Here is a 13425-nt window from a genome sequence, read left to right as displayed (position 1 = left end):
CAAGAAAAAGACAAGGGCCCATCTTGCCAGGGTCTTGTAGCCCAGTTCCGGTTCGGTCAGCTCGTCTCGTGGAAGTCAGGGAGCAGCATTCCCTTGGTCTGTCTCTTTGGCTCTCGCCTGTCGCCTCTCGCCTCTGGCCCCTTTCGCTACCCCAGACCCAGGTATCCAGTTATCCAAGTATCCAGGTACGGGGTGCCAGGTAGACAACCCAGCCGAGTGTGTGCAAGTGCAAGTGCAAGCTCAAAGGTAACAAAGCCCTGTACATATATCCAACCCTGCCTCTTCCCCAGCATCAAGCCATCCTCAGCTCTCACCACAGCTGCTTTTCACCTTGTCCAACAGTACTCACCTTACGATACCCGCCCCAACGACCTTGGACGACAGAAACACGACTCCACGATACCACACTTTTCGTCTGCATTGTTCCAACTACTGGGAAAGCTGGCCAGGTCTCCTCAAGCTTTCCCCTCCCCCCCAATTACGTGACCAACACCATTGCGGCGGAACCTTGCGGCGCGCCTCAACAACTTACACCACCAGCATTGCCCTTGGCGTCGAGGAACGCCTGCTGAACACCATCCGCCACAAACCACTATTCTACCTCCACCATCACCACCACAAGCACTACTCACCCAGCCATACGCACACGGTTTTTTTTTCGCGACAGCAACAGCAACAGCAACGACGGCCGCCTCTTCAGAGACCAGCACCGTTTCTTTGCTTGCCTAGACAGAGCTGCGCATCGACGCCGCGTCGTTCTCGTTTCTCTACTGCGATCTCGCCGGTGCCAGCGCCTAGCGACTGCACTGTCCGCCCCTTCAGGAGAGCGTCTTCCTTCGGAGTGGCTGCTCTGACGCATGTTGTCACCCAGGCGAGCCACGGGTACTACGACTACGACAGCAGGAGAAACCCGACGCAACTGAGGTGCTATGGATTTCGAAGGACTGAAGGATCGGAGGAACGCTGCCTTGCCACGGCTGGGCATATCATCGCAGCCTCCCGAAGTACCCAGTGAGAACACCATGGCCCCTCATTCCTCCCGCCAAGACCAGACACCCCGATGGCAAGGTGACTTGCCAGGGGAAGCCCAACTGAGGACTTCCCCGGCGGCCGCCTCGCGTTATGGTCCGCCCTACGACTCTAGAAACATTCTAACGCGGACACCAACAGGAGGCGGCGCTGACGTCTTGAGTCCTGGTTCCTCGACTTCTGGAGCAAACAGCGGCAGTTCGCAGCACAGCGCCCTCAGCGGGCTGTCCAGTCACTATTCTGCCCATGGATCGTGGCCGACGCCTAGCGCCCCAGCTTACACCCTCAGCTCCGTCTCCCCAACCCCAAATACCCTCACACATGCGCATACGCATCCATATGACCATAAGGCGAGCTCATATGATCCCGGGTCGTCCATGTACAACACCACCGCTCGCGCCCCCCATGACCCCTCCCCCACCTATGGCCACGCCCACAGCAGCCACGCCAACGGCCACAGCCAGCACCAGTTCCCTGGCAGCCTCTTCGGCCACGGAGGCGCCGCGTCAGGCAGCCTGCCATCCCACGGTCACGCTCACGGCCACACGGCGGCCGGGAGGCGGCATCCTGAATCCCCAGTCGACGGCCTCGACGCAACCTCCAACGCCCTTGAGCGCCGTGTCTCACGTCGATCCATATACACGGCCCCCTTCGACTCCAAGCTACTTCTCGTCGGCGTCCACGCCGCATCAGCCATCCTTCGGCTCGGCACCTCATCAACCTTCCTATTATCCCTCTTCGTCCAGTGCGCCCTCGCCCACCACGTCGACGGCTGCCTCCAGGGGCCTTCACGCCCTTGCCGGCCATCACTCTGGCATGGCGCCCCCTCAACCATATCGTCCGTTTCAGTATGGTATGCAGGTTCCATCCATGGGCGGCCCCATCATGTCCAACCTCAGCAATCCCAGTGGGCCGCTCTCCGTCATGCCAGGCATGAATCTGCCGGGATATGGCGGCCACCATCTGCAGCACATCTATGGTGCGCATCAGAATAACCCTCAGGAGCGCCCCTTTAAGTGCGATCAGTGCCCTCAGTCCTTCAACCGAAATCACGACTTGAAGCGACATAAGCGCATCCATCTGGCGGTCAAGCCCTTTCCTTGCGACCACTGCGACAAGAGCTTCTCTCGCAAAGACGCTTTAAAGGTTGGTCTCGCTCCCGTAACGCGTCGAGGCAGTGCAAACTAACACGTCTACAGAGGCATCGCCTGGTCAAGGGGTGTGGCGGAGAGAAGACGAACGGTACAGAAACAACACGCTCTCCGGGTGGGGGCTCTGATGGCAGCGAGAGCCCGCTGGCGCCATCTATCAAGAAGGATGACGAGTAGAGGAAGGAAGATGGTCGTTTTCACAAGCTGGTACGAGAGGAGCAGGGCCAAGACATGGACTTTATGTTATTCTCGTCTCTTAATATTTCTACTGGACGTTGCGGTCCGGTTGTCTTTTTTGGGTTTTCTTTCCCCCAATGATGGGGCAACGGACAGTCAAGGCAGCATTTGCGAGGTGGTTGGGTTTACGGTCTGGGAGGGGCGCCAGGACAAAAGGGAGGCATTGGGAATTTTACCTCTTTGGTCCAGACTTTGAAGTCTTCTGGGTTTTTTTTCCCACCCGGCTTGTTGTATTCTAATGATTCTGGTGATGGATGAGGTATTTAGAGTAACATGCATGCGGAAGAACTTTGTCGAAACAGCCCCCGATCACCAGACTCATCACTTTCATCGTGTTTTCGACGCTCGTGGCCGCCAGTATTTCACTCTGCATTCTGTTACGGCTTGTCCTGTGGAGGCCTGCGCAGCGCGTGGCCGGTCCAGGACTGAGAACAACAGGATCATGCTGATTCCAAGGCTTACTACCTGCGGCGCATTGGATCCGCCCTCGTCACCGTACCGGCACACGACCATGGGGCCCAGAGATATGGAGAACAGACCAGGCAGTGGGGTTTGTCCCCACGATTCTCTAAATTTTCCATCAAGGTTCAAGCCTGCAGGCTGGGTTGTCCGGCCTCACTGATGACGACCATTGGGGGACTGAAGAGAGAGATATAATGGTCGAGACGATCACCCGCAGTGATACCGACAAGCGGCCGTACCTGTAAATATGGTATAGGATAGCACAGCATAGTTCCGAACAAGTGCCGCCGCTATCGCCTCCACGATTGCGCCCGCAACTGCTCTGCAGCGAGTGATGTTCGGACGGCTGCCTTGGCTAATGCTGCAGAGAGAGGCCATCCATCCTCAGCAGGACGAAAAACCTCTTTGGTCCAGCAGACCGTACCTCCCCCCAAAGTCTCTTCTTCCCCCCTTCGTGCCACTACCGCGTGCGCCACCAGGGGAACGAGGGGGCGGCGCGAGCTAATTAGGGCAAGTGCTGGTGTTACAGCGAGAACGGAGGTGCCGGGCTCAGAATGAGGCCATTCTTCTCTTCATCGCGGTTCTAGCTCGCCGGGGCCAACGTAGTCATGGTCTCTTGTTGGGCTGCGGTCAGAGGCCGCTGGGAAGTTTCTCTCGTGCGCAAGTATCACGATCGCCCTCCTATTACCCCCCACCCGCCCGCCCTCCTCGCCTGACATGCCGTGCCTGTCTGGCCTTGGAGATGATGACATGGTGGACGGGGGAGGCCCGAGAGACCGGTCAGTGGACGTGCACTCCAGGTAAGCCTCAGCCCAGGCTGAGAACCTGGGAAATGGGAGGAGACCGAGGGGGGCAGAGGCTGAGAGAAAAAAAAATGCAACAACCTCTCTCGCTATCTCCCTCTCTCAGCCGTTATTGGCGTTTGAATTGCTGAGGCTGTCTCTGATCCCAGGGTCGGCGCCCACGCGCCCGGAATCGAGACGAGGCAAGGTGTCTTCTCCGCTTCAAACCCCTCCTTCTTTTACTCTCGCCTCCGACGGACAAGTTCTCTCTCTAGGCCTCTCTACCTTGGGTACTTACAGTCATAATTCGGAAGACGAATTTTCTTCCCAAGTGATCAGCAGCCCTCGTTCCCCCCGTCCCGCCCTCCGATACCTTTCATCTCTCCAAAGGCGCCCCTGATGCACTACGACACACGCTGCCCCCTGATGATCGGCATTCTTTCGCTTGTCCCTTCTGAATTCGACTCTTCCGTTCTCCAGCAGCACGCGGTGCGGTAGAAAGATGGGGAGAAGGGCCAGGGGGGGTGGAGGGAGCTAGGGAAACAGTGGGCTTTCTGACCCCCCCCCCCCCCCCCCCCCCCCTCTCTCAATCCTCAACCCGGGGCGCGCCCCCCTGCCTACTGCGGCTGATGAGAAAGGGCGAGGCAGTATTTCAACGGAGGGTTTTTCTGGTGAGGCTGCAGGGAGGTTTACAGAATGATACTGTCAAAAGGCAGGTAGCGAGCACGGAATGGGAACATGGTAGGACTGAAATTGAGAGCATGAGGAAGGGTCCTCCATGCCTGTGCCTGGGCGTACGCCGCGCCGCGGGCTGATCTGGCCGAACCACCACTACCCCCCTCCTTTTCTTACTATGTACTCGCCTCTCTTTCTCTCTTCAAGTCCCTTGTCTGCTTCGACACCGCACCCCCCGAGCTTTTGGAATACCCACACCCACACTTGGTGCGTCTACTCTCGCCTCCGAATGCGCCCTGTCCCGCTAGCTAGTAGCTAGCTAGCAGGCGGGTGAGAGGACCACTCGACATGTCAGTTGCTCTCACGCCCCGGTGCCCGCCCACTCGTCTCGTGGCAGGGCGCCCTAGCCTGGGCAAGCGTGTTGACGGTCGCCTTGCTCTAGTTTCATTGTCGGTTAATTGACCAACCCCGTGAATAGGGCGGCGACCGTCATTCCTTTGTGCGAGAGAAGAGGGGAGGGGGGTGTCTGTGTTTGCTTTCGCTTTCGCTTGTCTAGTCTTGTCTCGTCTCGTGTGGTCTGGCCTTGTCACGAGTCCTCTCCTTTCCGTTCGTCTGCCCAGCAGGCGTCAGGCGGTCGAGACGTTAGTGCCAGAGCCAGAAGCAGAGAAACGTGTATAGAGTGGGGTGGGGTGTGGGAGAGAGAGAGAGAGAGAGAGAGAGAGAGAGAGAGAGAGAAAGGGAGCTATTGACAGACGGGTAGGGAGAGGCTGGGCGAGACAGCAGATGACAAGCAGGCCAAAGCAGAGAAGGCGAGACAGAGCCTCGACTTCCCAATAGTCTGCATGCCTAGTCGTTGCTGTCGGTGTGTACCATGTATGCGTCTGTATGTATGTGAGCCACCAAGCGGTCAAGCGCGTTTGCCCTTTTTCAGCTGAGGTTGAAATGTGTCCGGGACTGCCGTTCCTTCAATGGGATTTCTCATTCCATATGGCGCAGAATACACACACCTGGCGTCCCGCTCGGCATTCGGAGGGTTCTGTCAGGCTGATGGCCAGGCCCAGGCGTTTGTCAATGACTTGAAGCCGTTTGCTGGGGTGCAGGGAGCCAAAGATTGGCATGTTCTGTGCATCGTTCGATGGGCCTAGTGTTGCTGCTCCTTGGCTTTGTCAGGCCCTCCTTTCGTCGTGGACCACATCCTGACAAGGAGTTGTTGAGGTCGTTGGGTTGAGCTTGTTTCTTCCTGCCCGCATCCGGAGACAATGCATCGAGAAGTAATTCCAATCTTGCTGACGTCGTTAATTCTGAATCTCCGTCACCGAGAAGAGAGAGAGGACAGCAGGGGCAGAGTCCTCCAGCATTCCGGGTCGGGTTAGACAGAGGGCGTGCTGCTATGGGCCTTGCCGAGCAGCGGACCATGCACTTCCAGGGCGAGTTGCGGAAGGCTGCTGACGATGCTGGCCGTGGCGGTGATGGCCCTGGTGGCACTCGCGGCACTTCGACCAAATGTGGTGGCTGTGGGAAACGCCTTAGCCCGCAGCCGTCTTCGGGAAGGGGTCAACCAGCTGGAAACCGCCCCATTGGACATGCCTGCCCGACAGTGATCGTGGCGTTGGGTGTCCATTGTGACCGTTGTCCGTTGTCCATTGTCTGGCGTTCAGACGTCAGGCACGACGACGATCGTTCCTGCCTCTTGTTGTAGAGTGATAAACCGAGTAGGCAGGCACCTTCATTGTCGCGCCTTCACTTCTATTATTGCCTGACACAGATGGACCTTCCTACGCCGCCAGTGTGTGTCTTGTCGACAATATGTAACGGGACGCTCTCTTGCCCGCATCATGTCTATGCCGTCACCCGGGCCCGTCATGTCGACCCTCCATGCTGGTAACAACATGCCTCCCCCAATCTCCTCCCACCGACTGCAGAGCACGCCGTGTTGATTTTTGGCCTTATAGCTAGCCCTGGCACACTGCCGCCAAGTGCGTCTCACGTCCTACAGATTCTCCTGGTCGGCCAGCTGGTCATCGTCGGCGTTATTCTGGTGCAGGGTCACCATCTTCTCCAGGCTTGGGCACGGTGGTGACACTGGACTCACGTCGATCTTTCAGGAGCATTATCGCTCGTGTCACCCAATACTCGTCTCAGGCGGTCAGGCGGAAGCGGGCACGAAAATAGTCTCATTGGCTGGCTTCGACGCGTTTCATTTGTCTGTCCTACGTGCTCACCAGGGCTGCTCTTCCGTGGCCCGAACGGCAACTCGAGCAGGAACGTTCACGCAGCCTCAAAGGTCTCCTTGGTAATGTTGGTAATCCCGAACTGACTGTCAAGTTGCTATATACGTACGGTCACACTAATACAAACAAGGTTCTCCTTGCTCCTTACGCATGTCTCGGGCCTGTCGCCGAGAACCTCTTGAAGCTACAAGCACAGGAGCGTAGCATACCTCGCACTGAGAAGTAGCGGTTGGCGTCACCGGCGTGGGCAGCAACATGTTGAGCACGGCAGGAATATTATCTTCGGAACCCGGCAGTGTTGCCAACGCCAATGCATCCCATAGGGGCCATAATCTCACTCCCCTTCTCATTGCCGGCGAGGCATCACGTCGGAACTTACAGCCCACTCCCACTGAGCAAAGGGACAAAGGGCCTTCAAGGGTGTGGTGGAGACCCTGACAACATGGACAACAGGTCGTCAAAATAGACTCGGGAACCTGCCTCGACCGCCGCCCCTGATCCCGGCCCCGCGGTTTGGGTTGTGTGCAGACGGGCCGACGGGGGCAGCATATGGATGGGCCTGTGAGCCACCAGGAACCCGGCCTGCAGCCATCCGCGATCACTTCCTTACTTCACGCCCCCCCTCCCCGCGTAGCCATGGCGGCTTGACGCAGATCCGGGACCTGGATACGGAAGGGACATGTACAAGATCTACACCCCTCCCCCCCAGTACAACGGCTAACGGGAGTGGCGGCTGCTCTGGTATCGGATCGTGAATCGCTGCAGCACGCCTCCTCCAAGGATGCTAGCATTTGGACGCACGACACCATCGGGGAGAAGGGGATGGGTGCCGATGCGCAGGGGGAAAGTGTCCCTCTGCTGGTGACATCGCTGGGTGGCTGCAGCATGTCTGGTAGGACGAGACAGTCAGCACTCCTAACCGGGTATTCAGCGCCAGACCGGTAGGAAAACCAGGTCATACGTTGCGGAGATCTCACTTTGCCAGAGAAATCATGGTTTGCGCCAGGCATTTTCGCTCAGGGTCGGGCCAGAGTTCACCGGGTATCCTTGCACTGCAAAGGATTTCGGCAATGTTTCCGAAGACATATCGTGGACCCGCTGAGGCGATGCAACCCTGCCAGCACGGCGCAGATGGAAAAGCCCGGCAGCCCTGTACATTTCCGATGCCTCTGCCGGCTAAAGTGTCTGTGATTTACAGGGGGCCTGCCAACAACATGTTACGTTCCAATCCACACAAGCTGGTCATTCAGAGAGAAATCCGAGACTGTAACGTCCCCGTGACGTGTAACGTTAGTTCTGAGGTAGGGGACTTCAAGACCAGCGCAGGATATATGAACGTGGCACCTAGTCTGTCCCGAATGTTACCCAATCTTCATTTCACAGATCTCGTCGCGACAAGTCGAATCCACAGGACAACATGATGAGTCCGCAGGTACTCTGGGAGATCAACGCCTTTCGACAGCCCTTCAACATGCCGTTGCTACGCAACTTGTGCTAGGATCTCGTGAACTGGTTCCCACCTAGGAGGCAACCGGTGGGCTTCGTTGGCGGAGTGGAACAAGGTGCTCAAAGCGCGTTCTTCAGCAAGATCGATGTGCTTTTCTTTCCAACCATGGCGTGCGACAACGAGTTGACGCTATATTTCCAATCCTCGCCATCGACTTCAACGGCGCGATTGCACCAGGATTCGTCAATCGGAAGGCTCGCTCCCTCGGTGAAGCGGAAATGCATGGGTTCTTTGAAGTTTCTGGCCATGGGCTCATGTCGCCGGGGATTGGGATTCGAATTGGCCAGCGGCTCGGACAAATTACGTGATTCTGACCATGAACGATGCTTCCTGCACGATCTACGAGGACGCGACGCCGTTGTTCCTTTAAGCTTCGGCGACAGAATGGCAGCGAGGAGTGGACTATTTGGGAAGCTCCTCAACAGACCTCGGCCTAGCGAGCAAGTGCAAACTAGCCTCGAGCATCCGGTACTGGGTTGTATGTCATTGGGGGATCCATGATGATTTTGCCCTGACAGGACGATTTTTTGTGGGCAAACAAGCATTACATGGGATCCGCACCGAAAACCGTGCACGAAGTGCGTTGTAAAAACCAGACAACTCTGATTTCGATTCGAATAGATTCAATTTGGGATGTCTCACAGTTTGACGAAGGAGGCAATTACAACGAGACGGGACGGTCATCAGGGGCAAAGGCGATGCTCTCTACCTAGACTCTCTAGCTAGAGGATGTAAACCATGCGTGGATGTCATCGCATCGAATGGGCCATACGGCGGGATGCTTGCGATTGGTTGGCACTGTTGTCGGAGGAGAAGCGTAGGGAGACTAGTGCCGATCGATGAGATGATCAGACTAAAAAAAGGAGACCGGAGTCCTGTGCATGAGGCCCAAAAGATACTGAAGACTGTTTCAAGAAACAATCTGATGCTGTTCGATTACGATCTAAGTTTCTGGCCCGAACAGTCTGTTCATGAGGCATGACTGAAGAGAGCGGTTTTGCGTGAACTGCTCGGAAGGCTGGGATCAGTGTTCTACACTGAAAACACACTTGAACTATGGCTTATGGAGCTCGTTGTTGCTCATGATGTGGACTTGTGTCATGGCAGCTGTTCCTCATTGCTGCATGGAGTTGAGGCTCTGAGTATCTACATTTGTGGCCAACGTGGAAAGAATGTATCGGTACATTCAGTCAAAGTCCCTGGGCGACGCTAAAGTTGCTCATCTACCAATGACGTGGCTAGGATTTGCACCCCGCGAGGTCCTTATCTTGGCTTTGCCCTTCAGACTCCACTGGAGCGCGGCCAAGGGAAGGGACACTGGAGTCCTGGAGTACAGCACCTTCGAGGTACCACCCCGCCTCCCATCCGGGTGCCTTCAAATAGTCGAGATCACCCATGCTCAAACGTTTCCTGGTTCAGACACCAGACGAGACCAGACCACCAATTCCAGTTTCTTGCGACGAGACGACCAGGTCGGCCTGCCAGGAGCCTCCTCCCTCCCCGGATATACCTCGAGCCTTGTTTCGGCGACGAGCGCCACGTTCTGCGTCTGAAGATCTCACGCAAACCTTCTCATCGTCGCAACGTATATCTTCGAGGCCAGTCCACCCTCCGACACAACCTCGAAAGCCTCGTGCTGAGCATATACACACAAACTCGACTGTGACGTCCAACACCGACGAGCCGGCATCGTCGTTTCTTTTTACCTTGTTCTTCCTCTCGTGATACCCTCCATTCGACACCCTCCCCACCACCCACCTCTCACCATGGAAGCCCGAGCTCCACACGGCGACATGGCTCACGATGCCACGACGGCCGCCAGCACCGACGGCAGCAGCATGGGAGGCCACGAGATGGGCATGATGGTCGTTTTCCAGAACATGATCCAGACGTCCCTCTACAGCGAGGCGTGGACGCCCAACAGCGTCGGCACGTACGCCGCCACCTGCATCTTCCTCATCGTGCTCGCCTCCCTCCTCCGCGTCATGCTCGCCGGCAAGGCCCTCCTCGAGCAGCGCTGGCTCGACCAGGAGCTCAAGCGCCGGTACGTCGTCGTCGCCGACAAGAACACCCTCGGCCAGCAGCTCTCGTCCGACAGCCTCGCCAAGCACATGGTCATCTCGGAGAACGGCCGCGAGGAGAACGTCACCGTCGTGCAGCGGAAACACGGACTCGCGAGGCCGTGGCGCTTCTCCGTCGACCCCGTCCGCGCCCTCCTCGACACGGCCATTGCCGGTGTCGGCTACCTCCTGTGAGTGTCCCCTTGCGCCCCTGCACGGGGTGTGCGTCGCCCCGAGAGCGAGCGCTAACGCGGCATGATAGCATGCTGGCAGTCATGAGCATGAACGTCGGCTACTTCCTGTCTGTCCTGGGTGGTGTCTTCCTCGGCAGCATTGCTGTCGGTCGCTATGCCATTCACAGCGAGCACTAGAGTGGTTGCGTGGTGGGTGGCCATGACAACATGTTATTTCAGATGCCAGCCAGCCAAAAAAAGAAAAGAAAACAACAAGGCATTCTTTCGAGCGACATTCTTCCCGTCCCTTCGTGCATTCTTCCGAAGCATTGCATGTAATCCTGTGATGCGTGCCCTCGTAATCACAATTCCCATGGCAAAGCCCTCTTGCGTCCCAAACACGTACAATCAGGAGAACCAGCAGATCAGTATGAGAAGCAGATGAAACACGCCGTGATCCCTCTGCCTTTTTCGCGTCGAACCTTGAAGCCCTGCCCGTGTCTGCACTTCTCCCATGTCCAAAGCGGCCGGAACCTTCAAGTACCGGTACCTACGCTCGTAACATCGTCCGTGGTCCGTGCAGAAACCTTCTCAAACCCGCTCATATCAGATCCACCCCTGAGAAGCCAACCATGCATGCACGTGACAACCCGCACCCCATCTCACTTTGTCATCATGTCAGCACCTCGTCGAGGTCAAGCCACTCCAGTCAGCCACACCCCCTCTCCAAGACGATGCAAATGTGGCTGCACCCATGCCCGTCCCCCGATGCACGCCCACATCCGACGCGGGCGCCATCACAAACGAAACAGCCGCGTCCCAGGCCAGCAGAAGAGAGAAGAGAGAAATACACGTGCACACATTGACATATCCACGCAAAATGCTGTGCTGCGATCCATTGTCACAATCCTATTTATCAAAAACTGCTCCAATCCATCTCCACCCTTCCAGCGTGCGCGCCCCTCTCTCTCCCCAGAAGGGAGATCAGCCGTCTGCCAACCTTTGTAACCCCCATAGCCATTGCCCAGACTTGCCAGAGTACCATGTAGGTGCCCTTACCGTCGTAAGCCCCCCCCTCTTCTCGGCCCGCCACCTTGTTGTGCGGACCGCCCATGCCCGATACGTAAATGCCCCAGGCGCACTATCCCGTCCCAGGACGTAGTTCAATGCGCACCATGTCCATCACTGCCTACTTGATCCGTGAACCCAATCGAACCCAATCTGTCGGGTTCGTCGAGATCAGGTCCGAACCCTACACATGAGTGGATGGCGCGTCGTCAATCACGCACGCTGGATGTTCAGATCTGCGCATGTCTCGTCTCGAGCGATTGGTACCTAGCGCAGGGTCGCGACTTTTCGGCAGTGACCACGTCTGCAGGGCGACCGAGGCAGGCTTTCTGTTTCAGTGCATAGTTTTGTTTTCTTCAGAAGACCATTTTTTTTGGGCAGAAATGGCATCCTCCCCAGACCGGGTATCGCCGTTAATCCTACACGTTGGAGAGAGGGATGGCCTCTCCTGGCCGTAGTATATCATCAGACCCAACTCCGATATCGTCCCTCCCTTCCACCTTGCCGACCCAAACGACCCAACCACCGAGAGGAGAAAAAGAAACAAGCTGGCCTCTGGGCCGCGGGCATTGTGCTCCGTTATCCGCGTCCCAGACCTCCGCAGCATCGGCCTCGATCGGGCATCCTCTCGTCATCTCACCCGAGCTCCCCTCCTCCCGCCAGGTCATCTACTGATCTGCCGAATCCACAACCTCCATCGCGTCCACGAGCAGACGCTGTGGGGTCGGGCCTGAAGATCGGCGGATCCTTGAAGAAGCCTTGCAAGGCTGACCGATATTGGAGCAGACGGGACCTTGCAGGACGAGAAGAAGAAATGCAGAAAAAGCGAGGATGCGTAATGCAAACAAAAAGACACCTGTGCGAACGCCATACCGTCGGAACCTCGCATATTATGTGGGCGTTGCCTCGATGTCCAGGCGGTACACAACATCCCAGATACTCCGGAATGCCGTGCACGCGCGGGCTTCTCAGCGGGAAAGCATCCACTCGTCCAAGATATCTTCAATCATGACTGATGGGACGAGTGCTGAGGAAGTCCGCCTTGCGCCATGGGGTAGCCACCGCGCTGCTGCTGGTTGACGTAGCCGCCATAGGCAAGGTTCGAGGGGTCCATTCCCATATTGGCGGGCATGTAATTGGGCGGCATGTGAGGAGCGCCGGGCATGCCCTGCTGACGACCGGCCTGCGGGGGAAGATGCTGCTGGGGAGGCTCCTCAGGGGACTCAACCTGGTTGCCGTCGTCGACACCGTTCTCGCCGCCCTGGCTGGGTTCCGGAGCGTTCAGACACGCCTATCACACCAATCAGTCATTGTTCGCGCGACAGCGTGCTCATGGGCTGTGCGCATCGCAGCATACCTGAATCAAATTCTTGCCTTCGGCCTTAGTCACGAGAGGCTGGAGCTTGGGTGTCGTGAAGGTGTAGACCAGGCCTGTTTCGGACACAACAAGCAGGAGCACCTGAGTGCCGGTGAGGACGGATAGCTCGTATGCCTGCGAGGTCGATCGTGTTAGCGATTGCGGGGGACAACAGCGGAAATACTAAACGCGACAAGTGGTCGACGCGCCCGTGGTGGCGGGCTTGGGTGTTCTGTCGGTTGTGGCTTCTTACCTTCTTCATAATGCCGGCCTTGCGCTTGGAAAAGGTGATGTGGCGTCTCGATTTATCGTTGATAAACTTGATCTCAATCTTGCGACGCTCACGACCTCCCTTCTCGTCATCGTCGTCGTCGTCGTCGGCGGCGCTGGGGCGCTGACGCTTGACGCCACGGTTCTCGCCGACGCTGCCATTGCCGACAGAGTGCGCCTCGTCGAGGTCGCCGGGCGAGCCCTGGTCGTGCTGATCAGTGATGTCGGCCATGGCTGTCAATTGCTTGTTCGCAAGGTATCACGAGGCAAAGAAAGACAGTTTGGTGGAGATGCTCCTTTGAGCGTTGTGCCGATGGATCTATGCTTGTTCTGGCGACAAGCGGAGAGGCTGTGTTGGTATGGATGTAGGTTTCTTCTGTCGCAGAAACCTGGTTGGCTGTTGCGCTGAATCGAGTCTGGTGG

The 13425-nt window shown here is 57.1% G+C and overlaps 4 protein-coding genes across 4 annotated transcripts; 2 read left to right on the top strand and 2 right to left on the bottom strand.

Annotated features, from left to right (window-relative positions):
* Positions 1–1022: 1022 nt before the first annotated feature.
* Positions 1023–2357, top strand: VDAG_01773 (specific RNA polymerase II transcription factor; the record flags this gene model as incomplete). Its single annotated transcript, XM_009657802.1, has 3 exons — positions 1023–1793; positions 1879–2175; positions 2229–2357. 3 exons carry the CDS (start codon positions 1023–1025, stop codon positions 2355–2357), a joined length of 1197 nt encoding a protein of 398 aa, XP_009656097.1.
* Positions 2358–7934: 5577 nt separating this feature from the next.
* Positions 7935–8791, bottom strand: VDAG_01772 (uncharacterized protein). Its single transcript, XM_009657801.1, has one exon. It carries the CDS (start codon positions 8617–8619, stop codon positions 8134–8136), a length of 486 nt encoding a protein of 161 aa, XP_009656096.1. The 5' UTR covers positions 8620–8791; the 3' UTR covers positions 7935–8133.
* A 1049-nt stretch (positions 8792–9840) lies between these two features.
* VDAG_01771 (low affinity copper transporter) lies at positions 9841–10505 on the top strand (the record flags this gene model as incomplete). Its single annotated transcript, XM_009657800.1, has 2 exons — positions 9841–10325; positions 10397–10505. 2 exons carry the CDS (start codon positions 9841–9843, stop codon positions 10503–10505), a joined length of 594 nt encoding a protein of 197 aa, XP_009656095.1.
* Positions 10506–12381: 1876 nt separating this feature from the next.
* On the bottom strand, positions 12382–13234 carry VDAG_01770 (MADS box protein; the record flags this gene model as incomplete). Its single annotated transcript, XM_009657799.1, has 3 exons — positions 12382–12666; positions 12733–12867; positions 12986–13234. The coding sequence occupies 3 exons, from the start codon at positions 13232–13234 to the stop codon at positions 12382–12384; spliced, it is 669 nt and encodes a 222-aa protein (XP_009656094.1).
* Between the last annotated feature and the right edge of the window lie 191 nt (positions 13235–13425).

This window comes from Verticillium dahliae, genomic scaffold, assembly GCF_000150675.1.
Source record: "Verticillium dahliae VdLs.17 supercont1.3 genomic scaffold, whole genome shotgun sequence".
NCBI lineage: Eukaryota > Fungi > Ascomycota > Sordariomycetes > Glomerellales > Plectosphaerellaceae > Verticillium > Verticillium dahliae.
The sequence above is the reverse complement of the archived record's forward strand: the minus strand, read 5'-3'. Positions and strand labels throughout refer to the sequence as shown.